General features: G+C 41.0%; 1 protein-coding gene across 1 annotated transcript in view; it reads left to right on the top strand.

Moving 5' to 3' along the window:
• Positions 1 to 18818, top strand: part of LEO1 (LEO1 homolog, Paf1/RNA polymerase II complex component) — a 45649-nt gene that overhangs the window by 22767 nt on the left and 4064 nt on the right. The window contains exons 7-11 of the mRNA XM_046010243.1: positions 8842 to 8936; positions 9502 to 9636; positions 10760 to 10895; positions 13193 to 13379; positions 15444 to 15541. Coding sequence (XP_045866199.1) covers positions 8842 to 8936; positions 9502 to 9636; positions 10760 to 10895; positions 13193 to 13379; positions 15444 to 15541 — 651 coding nt within the window. The remainder of the gene's footprint in view (positions 1 to 8841; positions 8937 to 9501; positions 9637 to 10759; positions 10896 to 13192; positions 13380 to 15443; positions 15542 to 18818) is intronic.

Below are 18818 nucleotides of genomic sequence, written 5' to 3'. Positions count from 1 at the left end.
GTCTTCTTTGCAGAAATGTCTGTTCATGTCCTCTGCCCATTTCTTGTTTGGATTATTTTGTTCTTTGGGTGTTGAGTTTGATAAATTCTTTATATGTTTTGGATACTAGCCCTTTATCTGATATGTCATTTGTGAATGTCTTCTCCCATTCTGTTGTCAGTTGTGTTTTGGTTTTGTTGACTGTTCCTTTGCTGTGCAAAGGATGATCTTGATCTTAATCTTGATGAAGTCCCAATAGTTCATTTTTGCCCTTGCTTCCCTTGCCTTTGGTGATGTTTCTAGGAAGATATTGCTGCAGCTGAGGTCGAAGAGGTTGCTGCCTGTGTTCTCCTCAAGGATTTTGATGGAATCTTGTCTCACATTGAGGTCTTTCATCCATTTTGAGTCTAATATGTGTGTGGTGTCAGGAAATGGTCCAGTTTCATTTTTCTACATGTGGCTTCCAATTTTCCCAACTATTTGTTGAAGAGACTGTCTTTTTTCCATTGGACATTCTTTCCTGCATTGTTGAAGATTATTTGGCCGTAGAGTTCAGGGTCTATTTCTGGGCTCCCTATTCTGTTCGATTGATCTATATGTCTGTTTTTGTGCCAGTACCATACTGTCTTGATGATTGCAGCTTCGTAATAGAGCTTGAAGTCTGGAATTGTGGTGCCACCAACGTTGGCTTTCTTTTTCAACATTCCTCTGGCTATTTGGGGTCTTTTCTGGTTCCATATGATGTTTAGGATTATTTGTTCCATTTCTTTGAAGGAAATTGATGGTGTTTTGATAGGGATTACATTAAATGTGTAGATTGCTTTAGGTAGCATAGACATTTTCACAGTATTTGTTCTTCCAATCCATGAGCATGGAATGTTTTTCCATTTCTTTGTGTCTTTCTGAATGAGTACTTAATAGTTTTCTGAGTACAGATTCTTTGCCTCTGTGGTTAGGTTTATTCCTAGGCATCTTATGGTTTTGGGTGCAATTGTAAATGGGATCGACTCCTTAATTTCTTTTTCTTCTGTCTTGTTGGTGTATAGAAATGCAACTGGGGGCGCCTGGGTGGCTCAGTGGGTTAAAGCCTCTGCCTTCAGCTCAGGTCATGATCTCAGGGTCCTGGGATCGAGCCCCGCATCTGGCTCTCTGCTCAGCAGGGAGCCTGCTTCCCCCCTGTCTCTCTGCCTGCCTCTGCCTACTTGTGATATCTGTCTGTCAAATAAATAAATAAAAATCTTAAAAAAAAAAGAAAAAAGAAATACAACTGATTTCTGTGCATTGATTTTATATCCTGGTATTTCACTGAATTCCTGTACAAGTTCTAGCAGTTTTGGAGTAGAGTCTTTTGGGTTTTCCACACAGAGTATCATATCATCTGCAAAGAGTGAGAGTTTGACTTCTTTGTCAATTTGGATGCCTTTAATTTCTTTTTGTTGTCTGATTGGTGGGGCTAAGACTTCTAGTAGTGTGTTGAATAGCAGTGGTGATAGTGGACATCCCTGCCATATTCCTGACCTTAGGGGAAAAGCTCTCAGTTTTTCCCCATTGAGAATGATATTCACTGGGGGTTTTTCATAGATGGCTTTGATGATATTGAGGTTTGTACCTTCTGTCCCTGCACTTCGAAGAGTTTTGATCAAGAAAGGATGCCATACTTTGTCAAATGCTTTTTCAGCATCTACTGAGAGTATCATATGGTTCCCGTTCTTTCTTTTGTTAATGTATTGTATCACATTGATTGATTTGCGGATGTTGAACCAACCTTGCAGCCCAGGAATAAATCCCACTTGGTCGTGGTGAATACTCCTTTTAATGTACTGTTGGATCCTATTGGCTAGTATTTTGGTGAGAATTTTCGCATCTGTGTTCATCAAGGATATTGGTATGTAATTCTCCTTTTTGATGGGGTCTTTGTTTGGTTTTGAGATTAAGGTAATGCTGGCCTCATAAAGTGAGTTTGGAAGTTTTTCTTCCATTTCTAGTTTTTGGAACAGTTTCAGGAGAATAGGTATTAATTCTTCTTTAAATGTTTGGTAGACTTCCCCTGGGAAGCTGTCTGGCCCTGGGCTCTTGTTTGTTTGGAGATTTTTGATGACTGCTTCAATCTCCTTACTGGTTATGGATCTGTTCAGGTTTTCTGTTTCTTCCTGGTTCAGTTTTGGTAGTTTATATGTCTCTAGGAATGCATCCATTTCTTCCAGATTACCAAATTTGCTGGTGTATAGTTGCTCATAATATGTTCTTATAATTGTATTTCTTTGGTTTTGGTTGTGATCTCTCCTCTCTCATTCATGATTTTATTTATTTGGATCTTTTCTCTTTTCTTTTTGATAAGTCTGGCCAGGGGTTTACCAATCTTATGAATTCTTTCAAAGAATTAGCTCCTAGTTTTGTTGATTTGTTCTACTGTTCTTTTGGTTTCTATTTCATTGATTTCTGCTTTGATCTTTATTATTTCTCTTCTGCTGGGTTTAGTCTTTCTTTGCTGTTATTTCTCCAGCTCCTATAGGTGTTGTGTCCTTGAGACCTTTCTTGTTTCTTGAGAAAGGCTTGTATGGCTATATACTTTCCTCTCAGGACCGCCTTTACTGTGTCCCACAGATTTTGAACAGTTGTGTTTTCATTATCATTTGTTTCCATGAATTTTTTCAGTTCTTCTTTAATTTCCTGGTTGACCCATTCGTTCTTGAGTAGGATGCTGTTTAACCTCCATGTATTTGAGTTCTTTCCAAATTTCCTCTTGTGATTGAGTCTAGCTTCAGAGCATTGTGTTCTGAAAATATTCAGGGAATGATCCTAATCTTTTGGTATCGGTTGAGACCTGATTTATGACACAGGATGTGATCTATTCTGGAGAATGTTCCATGTGCACTAGAGAAGAATGTGAATTCTGTTGCTTTGGGATGGAATGTTCTGAATATATCTGTGATGTCCATCTGGTCCAGTGTGTCATTTAAGGCCTTTATTTCCTTGTTGATCTTTTGCTTGGATGATCTGTCCATTTCAGTGAGGGGAGTGTTAAAGTCCCCTACTATTATTGTTATTATTGTCGATGTGTTTCTTTGATTTTGTTATTAATTGGTTTATATAGTTGGCTGCTCCCATGTTAGGGGCATAGATATTTAAAATTGTTAGATCTTCTTGTTGGACAGACCCTTTGAGTATGATATAGTGTCCTTCCTCATCTCTTATTAGAGTCTTTGGCTTAAAATCTAATTGATATAAATGGATTGCCACCCCAGCTTTCTTTTGATGTCCATTAGCATGGTAAATTTTTTCCACCCCCTCACTTTAAATCTGCAGGTGTCTTTGTGTCTAAAACGAGTTTCTTGCAGATAGCATATTGATAGGTTTTTGTTTTTTTACCCATTCTGATACCCTGTGTCTTTTGATTGGGGCATTTAGCCCATTTACATTCAAGGTAGCTATTGAGAGATATGAATTTAGTACCATTGTATTGCCTATAAGGTGACTGGTACTGTATAGTGTCTCTCTTCTTTTCTGGTCTACTACTTTTAGGCTCTCTCTTTGCTTAGAGGACCCCTTTCAATGTTTCCTGTAAGGCTGGTTTGGTGTTTGCAAATTCTTATAATTTTTGTTTGTCCTGGAAGCATTTTATATCTCCATTTTCTTTCTTTGTTTTTTTTTTTAAAGATTTTATTTATTTATTTGACAGAGATTACAAGGAGGCAGAGAGAGAGAGAGGAGGAAGCAGACTCCCTGTTGAGCAGAGAGCCCAATGTGGGGCTCGTTCCCAGGACCCTGAGATCATGACCTGAGCCGAAGGCAGAGGCTTAACCCACTGAGCCACCCAGGTGCCCCTCTCCTTCTACTTTCAATGATAGCCTAGCTGGATATAGTATTCTTGGCAGCATATTCTTGTTTAGTGCTCTGAATATATCATGCCAGTTCTTTCTGGCCTGCCAGGTCTCTGTGGATATGTCTGCTGCCAATCTAATATTTCTGCCATTGTTTGTTACAGACTTCTTGTCCCGAATTGCTTTCAGGATTTTCTCTTTGTCACTAAGACTAGTACATTTTACTATTAGATGATGGGGTATGGACCTATTTTTATTGATTTTGAGAGTGGGTTCTCTGTGCCTTCTGGGTTTTGATGCTTGTTCCCTTTGCCATATTAGGGAAATTCTCTTTTATAATTTGCTTCAATATACCTTCTGCCCTTCTCTCTTTTTCTTCTTCTTCTGGAATCCCAATTATTCTAATATTGTTTCGTATCATGGTATCACTTTTCTCTCGAATTCTACCCTTGTCGTCCAGTTGTTGTTTGTCTCTCTTTTGCTCAGCTTCTTTATTCGTCATCATTTGGTCTTCTATATCTCTAATTCTCTTTTCTACCTCATTTATCCTAGCAGTAACAGCCTCCATTCTTGATTGCACTTCATTAATTCCTTTTTTGATTTCAGCTTTGTTAAGATTTTAGTTCTTTTATTTCTCCAGAAAGGGATTTTATTTGTCCAGATAGGGTTTCTCTAATATTCTCCATGCCTTTTTCAAGCCCAGCCAGCACCTTGAGAATCGTCATTCTGAACTCTAGATCTGAAATATTATCAATGTCTGTACTGATTAGGTCCCTAGCTGTCAGTACTGCTTCTTATTCTTTTTTTTTATGGTGAGTTTTTCCGCCTTATCATCTTATTCAGATAAGAATATATGAATGAGAGAATAAAATACTAAAAGGGTGGCAAAGACCTCAGAAAAATGTGCGCTAACCAAATCAGAGGAGACTCCAAACTGGGGGGAGAAGAAAGGTGGTTAAAAAGAAATAAAAAAAAAAAAAAGGGGGCGCCTGCGTGGCTCAGTGGATTAAAGCCTCTGCTTCAGCTCAGGTCATAATCTCAGGGTCTTGTGATCGAGCCCTGCATCGGGCTCTCAACTCGGCGGGGAGCCTGCTTCCCCCCCTCTCTCGGCCTGCCTCTCTGCCTACTTGTTGTCTCTCTCTATCAAATAAATAAATAAAATCTTTAAAAATATGTATATATATATGAGTGTGTGTTTATATATAATTTATATATAATATATAATTTATATATAATTTATATATATATAAAAATTAGACTGGTGAATAGAACAGCTCCACCCATTTCATTTTGGGTGTATTTTCGTCTCTTAGAAGAAACTACCTCCCAAAATTTTAAAGAAAGAAAAACTTATACACACACACACACACACACACACACACAGGAAAGTAAGGGTAAACATGAGGAAGGGATGGAATATGACTGTAAAGATGAAAATTTTTGAAATAATCTAAAAAAGGAATTGATAAGGTAAGTTGGTTGGAAAAAGAAGAAAAAAAAAAGGTGGGGGGAGAGAATGTGCTCAGGCTGGAGACTAGAACAAGCCCTGTGCTAGATTTAGATTTAGGGTATATTTTGATCTATTAGAAGAAATTGTACCCCAGAATTTTTTAGAAGTAAAAAAAAAACCCTATATGTATACAAAAAATAAGGTTAAATACAATGAAGGGTAAAATATGACTATAATAATGTAGGGTTTTAAAAGATTATTTTTTAGAAAGATACTGTTAAGCTAGTTAAAAAACGTTAAAAGATGAAAGGAAAAGTTCAAAAAATTAGAATAAGAAAACAAATTTTTTTAAATTTAATTAACTTTATAAGACTAAAGAATCATGGGGAGAAAGCCATGAATTCCATGCTTTGCTTTCCCTTCTCTGGAATTCTGCTGTTCTCCTTGATAAGCTTGGTCTTGGCTGGATGTTCTTGCTGATCTTCTGGGGGAGGGGCCTCTTGCCAGGATTCTCAAATGTCTTTGCCGGAGGCAGAATTGCACTGCCTTTCCAGGAGCCAGGCAAAGTAATCTGCTCTGGTTCTCTTTCGGGAGCTTTTGTTCCCTGAAAGGTTTCTGTAGAGCTCTGGAAGATGGGAATGAAAATGGTGGCCTCCCAATCTCTCGCCTTAGTAGCCGAGAGCTCGGAGCCCCACTCCTCAGTTCGCCCTTGGAGAAAAGCTATCAATCCCTCCTGTCTCCCTGGTCTCGGGCTGCGCTCTGGGCTCACCCTGCCTGTGACCAAGCGTTTCTGTCTCTGACGCATGGTCCCGTTTGGAGTCTCCAAACCCAGCAGATTCCTGCTTCCAGAGGAGGAAGGTGAGTCTTCCTGGGTCTGCCACTTGTGGGGTCCCTGCTCAAAGACCAGTGGTCCGACTGTGCCTAGGATCACAGTTTAAGGTAACCCCAAGCTGAGAGCTCACTCCTCAGCTCTGTCTCTGTAATCAGTTTCCCCACTCCGATACCTGGCAGCTCTGCCACACTCAGACACCCCTATCCTGTGGCCCCGTGGGACCTGAGACCCCACTGTCCCTGTGAGGGCTCCACCCCCACTTAGCCTTTGGAGCAATGTCTCTCAGTGGAGCAGACTTTTAAAAGTTCTGACTTTGTGCTCCACTGTGGCACCGCTTGCTGGGAGCTGGCCCCTCCCTGACGGTCTATCTTCCCATCACCTTGGATTCACTTCTCTGCACGTCCTACGTTTAAGAAAGTGGTCGATTTTCTGTTCCTAAAATTGGCTGCTCTTCTCTTTGATCTTCTGTTGAGTTTGTAGTTGTTCAGAATGGTTAGAGAACTATCTAGCTGAACTCCTGCCACCTGATGTCATTTCAGTCCGCTACTCCTCCGCCATCTTCCCCAGACTCTATACCACATCTTCTTAATCAATTCACCAGTCAATGGACATTTGGGCTGTCTCCATAGTTTGGCTATTGTTGATAATGCTACTATAATTATCAGGGATGTGTACCCTTTCAATACCCCTTGTATCTTACTTAGTAGTGCAATAACTGGATCATAGGATAGTTCTATTTTTTAACTTTTTAAAGTTAAAAAGTATTCCAGAGTGGCTGCACGTTAGCATTCCCACCAACAGTGTGAGAGGGTTCCCCTTTCTCCATATCCTCGTCAACACCTATTGTTTGCTGTGTTTTTTTAGCCATTCTGACAGGTGCGAGGTGATACCCATTGTGGTTTTGATTTGCATTTCGCTGATGATGAGTGATGTTGAGCATCTTTTTTCATGGGTCTATTAGCCATGAAAATGTCTTTTTTAGAAAAGTGTCTATTCATGTCCTCTGTCAATTTCTTAACTGGATTATTTGTGTTTTGGTTGTTGAGTTTGGTAAGTCCTTAATAGATTTTGGATACTGACCCTGTATCAGATATGTCATTTGCAGTTAGCTTCTCCTAATCCGTAGGCTACTTCTCAGTTTTGTTAATTGTTTCCTTTGCTGTGCAGAAGCTTTTTGTCTTGATGAGGTCCCATCAGTTTATTTTTGCTTTTGTTTCCCTTGCCTTTGGTGACGTGTCTAATAAGAAGTGCTGTGGCCTAGATCAGAGAGGTTTCTGCCCGCGTTCTCTTCTAGGATTTTGATGGTTTCTTGTCTCACATTTAGGTCTTTTATCTATTTTGAATTTATTTTTGCATATGGTGTAAGAAAGTGGTCCAGTTTGAGTCTTCTGCATGTTGCTCTCCAGTTTTCCTGACACCATTTGTTAAAGAGACTTTTTCTCTTGGATAGTCTTTCCTGCTTTGTCAGTGATTAGTTTACCATTTAAAGATTTATTTATTTATTTTAGAGAGGGAGTGATTTAAGGGGGTATGGGGAAGGGCAGGGCAGAAGAAAAGAGAGAATCTCAGTCAGACACGCTGCTGAGTGTGGAGCCCGACACAGGGCTTGACTCAGGACCCTGAGATCATGACCTATGCTGAAATCAGGAGTCAGATGCTTAAATGACTGAGCCACCCAGGCGCCCCATTCCCATTGAGTTTTTAATTTCAGTAGGTTTTCATTTTAGAAGCTCTTGAATGTTTTCCAGAACCACCTGGTGTTTCTCCCACATGGAATCAAGATAAAGTTAGATTCTAAACCTTTAAAAAAAAAAGAAAAAACTGGGTTTTTAATCTTCTTGGGTGCTGCTTTTTTCCTTACCCATATTTGGGAAACTTCCCTATTTCCCTGGGCAAAGGTTTTTGGTCCTACATTTATTTGGTTTTTAGCTTTATGAGAGAACCTTCTTTCTTTCTTTCTTTCTTTTTTTTTTTTTTAAAGATTTTATTTATTTATTTATTTGACAGAGAGTACAAGCAGGGGGAGTGGCAGGCAGAGGGAGAAGGAGAAGCAGGATCCTGGCAGAGTAGGAGGAGCCCAATGTGGGACTTGAACCTAGGACCCAGGGATCATGATCTAAGCCTAAGGCCACTGCTTAACCCACTGAGCCACATAGGCTCCCCTAGAACCTTCTTTATAGAGGGAGCCTGAAGTCTAAATTGCTACTTCCTGTGGCCTCAAGTCTTATTTCCTGTCCTCATAGATTTTTCTATGAGCTCTTTCTTAACATATCCCAGGGCTGCTATGGATTTAACATTAGCTCAGATGCTCTGGCACTCAGCTTCCTTTGTGATTCCGGCACTAGGAGTTCAGAAGTTAAGCTGATTGTTTTTCCTGTTGTTCATTTATTCAACCTCTCTAGTTGATTATAACAAGAGGGTTTCGGTATTGTCTGTTTTTCCGTCACTAAGTGTGTGACAGAAATGCTATCATTATGTGTCTTTTGAGGAAAAAGAAACATTAAACTACAGCATTCTAAGGCACTTGTGTGGGGCGCCTGGGTGGCTCAGTGGATTAAGCTGCTGCCTTCGGCTCAGGTCATGATCTCAGGGTCCTGGGATCGAGCCCCGAATCGGGCTCGCTGCTCAGCAGGGAGCCTGCTTCCTCCTCTCTCTCTGCCTGCCTCTCTGCCTGCTTGTGATCTCTCTGTCAAAGAAATAAATAAAATCTTTAAAAAAAAAAAAAAAAAAAAACCTAAGGCACTTGTGTTTTGAACCAGGTAGAAAATACGATAAGATGGAGGATACGCCGGGATGAGGAAGGAAATGAAATCAAAGAAAGCAACGCTCGAATCGTCAAGTGGTCAGATGGGAGGTAAGCTCAAAATGCCTTGAAAAACATTGAAATACCTGGAATGTGGCTAGGAGAGGTGAAACTTAAGAAGAAAACCTAATTTGGGGGATATCTCTCATTAAAGGGTTTCCACTACTTGGTCTCTGGCATTGCACAGAAGACCTGAGAGAAGTAAATAGGTAGTTGAATGTTGGACAGGCTGGTGAAAGACATTAGAAATAGGCCAAAAATGTGGTCATCCTCTCCGGCTACAGCATAATAGTTTGGAAATGTTAGACCAGCTCCCCTGCCCATTGCCAGCTGCTCACTGTAAGGTAACAAGTTAGAAAAACTACCTTTCACTGGGAAAGTGGTAGAGACTGAGTACCCATTAGAGCACGCTTTCCTTCTCGGCAGGCTTTGTAAACCAGAAACATACAACGTATGTTACTCTGTGTAGGTGGTTTCTCATATATATAATGTCTCCTTTTTTCCTCTCCTTCTGAACTCTGTGAAAGGAGAGAAAGTAGCAGTTGAGTCACAATTTAAGTGAAATGGTAGAGTAAAGCTTTATGACTTTAACGTGTGAAGTGTTCCTTCTTTTCAGCATGTCTCTGCATTTAGGCAACGAAGTGTTTGATGTTTACAAAGCTCCACTACAGGGAGATCACAACCATCTTTTTATAAGACAAGGTACTGGTCTACAGGGACAAGCCGTTTTTAAAACCAAACTCACATTCAGGTAACTATTAGAAACTACTGTTTTTACAGTAAAAGCAGTGAATATAGATACTCCAAAATACTTGACTCCTGATTTGACATAACCATCCATATAGTTCACCAAGGACTAGTGTCTGGTTCTCAGCTCTGAAGGCAGAGGCTGTTCTATCAAGTGCACTAAAAGTTGCTATTTCACAGGGAACCAAGTCATGATGAGAAAACTTAGAATTCTGAGACTGTTTTGTAAACCACAGTGTTAATTTATTAATTCCAGTGATGACTATAACTGCCAGGAGGCCTAGAATACTTGCTGGTTAGCGTGTCTTTTTTTTTTCTTTTGTTAAATAAAATTGATCTGGAAGACTAACTGGTAGCTGGAGGTTGGTAGTGTGCATGCAGTCAGAGGAAAGGCAGTGAGTTGGGTGTGGAGGCTGAGGTCACCCCGTTCTTGAGGCTGCAGCACCAGTAGCTCTGCAGGGATGTGTCCCCTGAGCAGCCCAGGATACTCAGGTCAGCTGGTGAGAGCATTTCCCTCCTTTAGACGGGTAAGCACTACACTGAGACGTTTTTATTTATTTTTTCTTGATTCGAAGCCAATCCTCCTCCTTGGGTAATGTTTATCTTCAATGATCTTGGTTATTTAGCTTTTTGAGGATTGTAGTGGTCAGAAGTAGAGGCTTTCAGAATCAGATAGACCCGTATTTCTGTCTCACTTTCCCTTGTGTGACCCTGTGCAACTTTCTCATCCTCTGCCTCATTTACCTGATACATAACATGGAATAATTCTAGAGTAGCTGTGACAGTGAAGTCATTTCACTTGTAAAAAGTGAAGCACATTGCTTGGCACTTAGTTTTCAATAAATGCTCCTTCAACCCATGTATTTACAGATTCTGGAGGGTGATCGTGCCTTGTAAAGACTTTTACTCTAGCTTTTGTTTTTCACTTGTAAGATAAGAATGTTCCAGTGAGCCACAGGATGAAGAAGGTTTGCAGTCCCTCACCTAGTATATGCAGTTGAGCGTCCTTGCCTATTTTTTGCTGGAGAATAGGAAATGGTGTCTGGTCTCTTGTTTTGGTGATGTTGATGATTTGACTGACTCACTGATAAATCTGGTAAAGAGACATTTTTGTTCATTTCCTGCAGACCTCACTCTACAGACAGTGCCACACACAGAAAGATGACCCTGTCACTTGCGGATAGATGCTCAAAGACACAGAAGATTAGAATCTTACCGATGGCTGGTCGTGATCCTGAGTGTCAGCGCACAGAGATGATTAAGGTTCGTTTGCTATGCATTATCCTGAGATTTTTGGTACAGTCATGCGTCAGAGAAACTGCAGGTTTGGTTCCAGATCTCTGCAGTAAAGTGAATATTGCAGTAAAGTAGAATCAAATGAATTTTTTTGTTTCTCAGTACATATAAAACATGTTTACACCATGGTGTGCAATAGCATTATGTCTTAAAAAATGTACATATCTTAGCTTAAAGCTTTTTGCTAACCATCATCTGAGCTTTTCAAGTCATAACAAATAGAATAATGAAAAAATTTGAAATATTGCAAGAATTACCAAAGTATACAGAAACACAGCAGGTGCTGCTAGAAAAATGCATATGGACCTGCTTGGCGCTGGGTTGCCACAAACCTTCAATTTGTAAAAAAACAAAACACGGTATCTGCAAAGTGCAATAAAATGAAGTATAGCTGTGTGTTAAGAATAGCATTTCCCCAGTCTTTGTTTCTCATCCCTTACCCACCTTTTTTCCCCTCGCGCCAGCACGGGCAGGGAGCCGGATCAATTCCCGAAGCATTTGCCAAGTGAGAGTGATGTGGTGATGGTCACAAAACAGACATGAGGGCTCGGGTTTCCCTCACCAGGTCCCGACAGTTCAGGAACAAACTGGGGTCTGAAGGGATCTGAACATGGGTGTAAAATTTCAGAGGTGATTCACTGAACTATGTCTGTATCATAAAGTAGTAGAAATGCTAGCAATGTAGTCTAAAATAGAATAAAAACAGACAAGAAGTTTAAGTGGGAACATGCCTAAGGAGAATCGGGCAAAGGTCTGTTTATAATATTGTGCCTTTTTGAGTGGCCACAACTGCTGGTTATGCACGCATCCATGCAGGGGCACCGTCCCTCAGTGATTAGGGTGTATGTGTATATCGACACCGTTGGCTTTTTGTGCAGCACTTGCTGTAAGAAGCTGGATGCATTCTCTGATACCTGCTAGATCTCATGCATTGCCCTGCCTGCTTTATGGGATTCCATTCCCCAGTGCACCAGAGCACAGTGAGGCAAAGACACTCTGGCTGTCAGACTGCTGAGGGCCTGGCCCCGAGCCCCTGGTTTCTCTTCCTTCTGATATTTTGTTCATGGAGGCAGGTTAACTAAACCAGGTTCATAGCAGTGCCTAACCCAGTAGTGTGGGGGCACATTGGCTTTGGAGCCTTACTTCTTGCCCCATTTCCTAGCCTTTTCTTCTCAAGCCAAGGTAACTACAAGAACCTTCATACTCTGTTCTCACCATTATTGGAAGAACCCTCTGGACCACCTTGAAAGATACCCCAGGTCCTCCCTCACTTCCCCAGTTTCCAAGGAAATGCGTAAGGAATGAGCTAGTTCTTGTTAATCCTGGTTGTACTAACAGTGATTTTTCTTCTATACTCTGTACAACTTTAATGAAAAGTTCCCTGCATAGAATGTCTAGCAACATAGAGTTGTGTGCAGTAATAGCAATTAAATGAGGAATTCGGGGCGCCTGGGTGGCTCAGTTGGTTAAGCCTCTGCCTTCGGCTCAGGTCATGATCTCAGGGTCCTGGGATGGAGCCCCACATTGGGCTCTCTGCTCAGCAGGGAGCCTGCTTCCCCTAACCCCTCCCTTCTGCCTGCCTCTCTGCCTACTTGTGATCTCTGTCAAATAAATAAAATCTTAAAAAAAAAAAAATGAGGAATTCAAAGAAATGCTGTAATATCCCTGACCTCTCATATTCTGTCTCTACCTTGTAAACACTGTGAATGGCCAGGCAGAGGACGTGTGTGACTGTTCTGCTTTGGGGCTCAAAGATCCTCCCCTACCAGTGCCTCCCCGTCCTGTCATCAGGAGCTGTGGGGAAGCTCTCTGGCGGGGAGGGGCCCAGACAGGACCATCTGCGCACCACTGTAGTTCGGTGGAGCCTGAGCGCCCTGGGTGTCTGTCTCGGGTCAGCAGACACAGCCTCCCTCAGGCGTCCACTGGGCGTGGCTGAGGTTCCTCAGGCTGCTTGTTGCTCTCTGGGCTCTGCCTGGCAGCACGGGGGATGCTGCAGCTCCTGAGGCCACGTGTGTGCCCGATCTGATCGGGTGGTTAGCGCGAGGGGGCCTTCTGCCCCTTCACCCTGTGATGCCTGCACACCTGGAACTCGACTGCACTGAGTGATCGCGGGTGTGAGGTAACGGGTGTGGCATGGGAAGGACTGCAGAAATAGGTGTTATCCTGGGCTGGGCGTTTACAGGTTCTTTATAGTAAAAGTAGTTTAAGTGGACAGTAAACTAGTTCATTTTTTAAAGTTCAGTGTATTGTTTGCTTCTTTGCAGAAAGAAGAAGAACGTTTGAGGGCTTCTATTCGTCGGGAATCTCAGCAGCGCCGAATGAGAGAGAAACAGCACCAGCGGGGGCTGAGTGCTAGCTACCTAGAACCTGATCGCTATGATGAGGAGGAGGAAGGCGAGGAGTCCATCAGCTTGGCTGCCATTAAAAACCGATATAAAGGGGGCATTCGAGGTGAGGGTGCAGAAGTTTAATTTCATAAATTTGGGGTTCAGGAGTTTGTCTTTGCATTTGGCCTACTCTGAATGCCATCACTGGATATTTTATTGATGTGTTTTTTTTAGAGAGAGCTGGTGGTGGGAGGGGCAGTGGGAGAGAAAGAATCCTAAGCAGGCTCCACACCCAGCACAGAGCCTCACATGGGGGTTGATCTCACAACCCTGAGATCACAACCTGAGCTGAAATCAGTAGTTGGACACTTCAACTGAGCCACCCAGGCGCCCCTGGACTTTTTAGTTTTGAGAAACCGGTATTAATGAGTGATACATTTCAAGGGCTACTGAACTAGACCTTGCAGAATTCTTCGAGGTGAGCCTGAAAGAACTGCTGTCTCGTTCTTATTGGGGGGACAGAGGCTTTGAGAGGGTGAATTGTTAAGACGGTCAGTGTTGAGTTGGTAAGTGGACAGCTCTTGAACCAGGGTCATCAGACTACTGAGGCATTGGTCTCAACCACAGCACTGCATCCAGAGATTTCCCCGCAGCCCGCAGACGACGGAAGCTGGGGTAGAAGGCTTGGCCTGGTCCCTGACCTGACTCTGCCAGCTCTCCGTTCTGCTGCTCTTCAGTTGGATGACTTATGGAAAGTTATAATAACCTACCTCCTGTTACTCCATCAGGAAAAAAAAAATAACCTGTTAATAATGATAATACTTACAAAGTGAGGTGGTTTTGAGAATTAAGTGACATAATACATGTAAAGTACTTTGCCTGGTGCCTGGCGCATACGAGTACTATATAAAAGTAACCTAAAACCATTGTGACTCTTCTTACCAGTCCTCAGCTTCAGGCAAGTGTCTTCATATCTCTGCAGATTGTGTTCCCCACGATCTGTAAAATGAAACTCTAGTCCTCCCTAGATTAACCTGATAGAGCTCTGGGAACCACTGCACAGTGTAAGGTACACCACGGGGGACCATGCATCTTAGTTTGGTCCTTACTGAATGACAGGTTTTTGTTGTTTTTTTTTTTTTTAAAGATTTTATTTATTTACTTGACAGACAGAGATCACAAGTAGGCAGAGAGGCAGTCAGAGAGAGAGGAGGAAGCAGGCTCCCTGCTGAGCAGAGAGCCTGATGTGGGGCTCGATCCCAGGACCCTGGGATCATGACCTGAGCCGAAGGCAGAGGCTTTAACCCACTGAGCCACCCAGGCGCCCCCTGAGTGACAGATTTTAAGAACACTCGAATTTCCCCTGTGCCATCCTATAAAACTCCTTTCTCCTTTTCTTGCAGTGACTGCATTTGTTCTCCGGAGCTATTACACCCTTCTTGCCTACCTGTTAACTTATTTTGGCCCTACAGTACAGAGATGATTTTTTTGTTAGTGCTAATTTCCCACAGTAAAGATTAATTGTGGAAATAAACCACATAAAAACTGAATACAAACAAAAAAATTGAGGATGCTTTTAGGTAGCGAGAGATACAATATTCAGTTCTCCAGAGATTAAAAACCTGACTGGTTCATTAGCGTTCATTAAGTCCCAGGGAAGATTCCGGGTTCACTTGCCAACGGGTTGGTCTAAAGTCAGCTGTGCTTGATTCCATCCTGAGTTTCATCAGGGCTGGGACATCTGTGCAGATTGTTGCTCATGTCCATCTCCTTTTGAAATGTCCATCTGGCAACAAATGGTCTTTACAGGACTGGGAAGCTGCCACTTGTTTTTTATCTTCAAAGCTTATTTTGGAATTAACTGTTATCCCCCATGAAAGAATGACTTGGGTGTCAGTAGCTTGTTCTGGAAGAGTTACTGGTGTTTGTGTCTCTAGTGACCTTGCACACAGCCTTTTTCATACTTAAAACTGGTCAGATGAACCATTCTTGTATTTTGAGAGGGTAAGTGCTTCACTTCAGCATACTAATCTTAACATTTATTTTTAAATCAAAAAAATTTTAGGGATTTGTTTCTTCTGGAAAAATGTACAGAAGGAACTAAAGATAATTATCAGAAGAAAAATCCAGAAATGAACAGATCACCCCATCTTTGAAAGTTACTCACAAATAATTCCTTTGCTTTCAGAGGAACGAGCCAGAATCTATTCGTCAGACAGTGATGAGGGATCAGAAGAAGATAAGGCTCAAAGATTACTCAAAGCCAAGAAACTGACCAGTGATGAGGTAAAAACAAATGTATTCAATGCTAGGGGTTTACCCTGTGTCCTCGAGTCCACTCCCGCCCAGAGGCACAGACAGATGTCTGTCTGCTTTGCTGAAAGTCAGTGAGATAGAGGTAGTGACAGGAGCAGGAGCGGCCAGAGGAGGTTCTGACCCCTGTGCTCAGGCGGAGGTTGCAAGGCTGCTCGGAGGAGACCTCTCACTGGGTATGGGAGAAAGTGTTAGCTTACAGGGCACACTGGCCCGGTGGGCATCCTAGGGGGATGGAATGGTCTGTGAGGAAACATTGGGGTCCTGAGCTACCAAGCCTTGACTAGAAACTAGAAATCATTCAGTGTGGGTAGATCGGGGGTTTATGTCTTCTCTCTTTATTTTGTTTTTGTTTATTTTCAATATTTATTTTTTAATTATAGAAACAGTTCTTATGGTAGAAAAATCGGGTTTTTTTCCTTAGATAAAATAGTATTTGAGTAGTATTAAATTTTTATCAAAATAATAAAAAATTATTTCAAAGTAATTTTAAAATATTTTAACTTATGTTTTTAATAGTATCCTTTCCAAATGATAAGAATACAGGTGCTGAGAAATTTTAAGTCTTTTTTTTTGAGGTGTAATTGACATGTAACATTAGTTTTAGATGTCCAATATGATGATTGAGTTAATAATTGTGTATATCGCATAATGATCACCACAGTAAATCTAGTTAATTTTCATCACACATAGTTACAAACTTTTTTTCTTGTGGTAGGAACTTTTAAGGTCCTTTTTAAGGTCACCTTTCAAATATTCAATACTGTATTTTTAACTATAGTCACCGTGCTATACCTTACATCCCCAGGACTTCTTTTAGTTGAGTCTTTTTAGATCTCTTTTTACCTTTGGTGTTCTTGAATTGTATTGTGACATCTCTTTGGTATTTCCTTTTATTTTTGTGATTGGAATTTGTTTCTGAATGTGAATTCATCACTAGTTCTGAAAATTTCTCGGTCGTCAATATTTCAGATATTCTGTACCATTCTTTCCGTCCTTCCTTTATGAAACTGATTAAATGCCTGTTGTTCCTTCTTTGTTTTCTACAACTCTCAAACTGTCTTTCATATTTCCCTTGTGTTTGTCTCTGCATTCTGTGGTACTTCTTTAGAGCCCTCTTTTGGTTCACTGCCCCTGTCTTCACCTGTGTCTCGTGTTGTTAATCTCTTTCATTGAATTTTTATTTTGTTTTAGTTTTCATCTGTAGAGGTTTAGTTTCTTTTTCAAATTGGCCATTTACAAAATGCTTAGTTATAGTTTCTTTTTCAAATTGGTCATTTTAAAAACTCTTTCCCCTAACTCATATTTCCAGTTTCTCCTTTTTAGGTCTTTAAATGTTTTAAACCTATGTGTATATAGTCTTTTATGTCTGATAATTTCAGTGTCTGAAATCTTTACATTTGTGATTTTATTGCCCATTTACTGGCTCTATTTCCTGATGACTTATTTCTCTGGGTGTCCTGGGATTAAGTGATTGATTTAGTTAGCTCAGATCAATGGGAATTTTTGAGGTGTCTAGATTGATGCATTCCTATAAAGAAGATTTGTATTTGCCTCTGCTGGGTGCATTGAATATCAGCCACCTAGGATCACTTCATGGTAGGTAGGTATGTATGTATGTATTTAAGAGAGGGAGTGGGGAGTGCAGAGGAAGTGAGAGAATCTAAGGCAGGCTCCACACCTAGCACAGAGCCCAAGGCAGGTCTTGATCCCACAACCCAGAGATCATGACCTGAGCCCAAATCAAGAGTCAGACGCTTAACCAAATGAGCCACCCAGGCACCCCAGCTGTGTGGGATCATTTTAAAGTATACTTTAGATGAGGTCTTTTTAGATTACCTGGAATGAGGTCTTTTTAGATTACCTGGAAGTGAGAATTCTGACTTGAGGTTATGAATTTTCCTAGAACTGATTAATTTTTTCTGTTTTGTAATGATGACAGATAACCTGTGATCCAGCCAGTGACTTTAACTCTCATTCTGTGGAAGCAGCTTTCTCATATTACTTGGTTCTAGGTTATTTTTTTTTCTCCAAAATCCTGTTCATTCTTTAAATAATTCAATTACACACAAACTTGTATATGTGAGAAAATTGAGCATGCGAACTTTTTGTTTTAAATTGAAGTATACAGCTGACACACCATGTTCCGTTAGTTTCAAGTATGGAACATACTGATTCAGCAGCTCTCTGTTATGCTAGGCTCATACAAACTTGTTCGTGGCCAGTGACAGCTCACTAGCCTGCGAACCATTTTTTTAAATTAAGTTTTGTTAGAAACCAGGCATGCTTATTCATTTATGTATTATCTATGAATGTTTTTTGCTGCAGGGGCAGAGTTGAGTAGTTAAAACAGAAACAGTGTGTCTTACCAAAGCCCAAGACATTTATTACTTGGCCCTTTACCAAAAAAATCCACAGATCATTGCCTCAAAGAAGTGGGCCTGGGCTTATTTCTGGTTTGCCTTTATACTAAAGGTGTAGTCCTTTGGGGTCTGCTATTAAAATGCTCCAACTGGCCTTTGTCTCCTGTACTCAGCACCCATGGAGCCTAAAAACCAAAGCTGATGTTCACAGTTTGGTAAAGGTCTTCAGGGAGAAAGCCTGCATTAGTGCTCTACTTATCTCTTGGTTTCACTTGATTTTTGGCCTCCAGTTATGCCTTATTTTCTTGCCATCACGTTGATTTGTTTATATTTTCCCATTATTGTTAGTTATTTTCAGTGGGAGGGAGGGATTGTTTTGTCATATTGAAGGGCATAGATGTTGCATTTTTGTTACACATGATTTTAATGTATTTTGATCATTTTGGTTTTCTGTGAACTATAAACTTCTGTGAGGCTCTTATGTGAAGCAGAGTACTGTGTTGCATTATTGTTAGTCACAATATTTAATATTTCCCAGTCTTTGTTTGAAGTGACGTGCTATGGAAGATAACTAGACAGAAATTGTCAAATTATTCTGGAACATATTTGTTTTAAATTATATAGGAAGCATCTTAATGATAGGTTTATAGTGTGTGGTACTGTTGGCAAACGGGAAGCCTCATCTAAGCAGATGCTGTTTTATTTCTTGGCAAGCAGAAACTGTGAATGAAAATTGAGATTTGCCATGGAACTTCTGTTTCTCTCTAGTATTGTCAGAAATGAGATTTTTATTTATTTTTTTAAAAGATTTTATTTATTTGACAGAGAGAGAGAGAGGTCACAAGTAGGCAGAGAGGCAGGCAGATGGGGAGGGGCAAGCAGGCTCC

The sequence above is a fragment of the Meles meles genome, chromosome 6 (assembly GCF_922984935.1).
Source record: "Meles meles chromosome 6, mMelMel3.1 paternal haplotype, whole genome shotgun sequence".
NCBI lineage: Eukaryota > Metazoa > Chordata > Mammalia > Carnivora > Mustelidae > Meles > Meles meles.
Note: the sequence above shows the minus strand (reverse complement) of the source record. Positions and strands in the feature narration are given on the sequence as shown.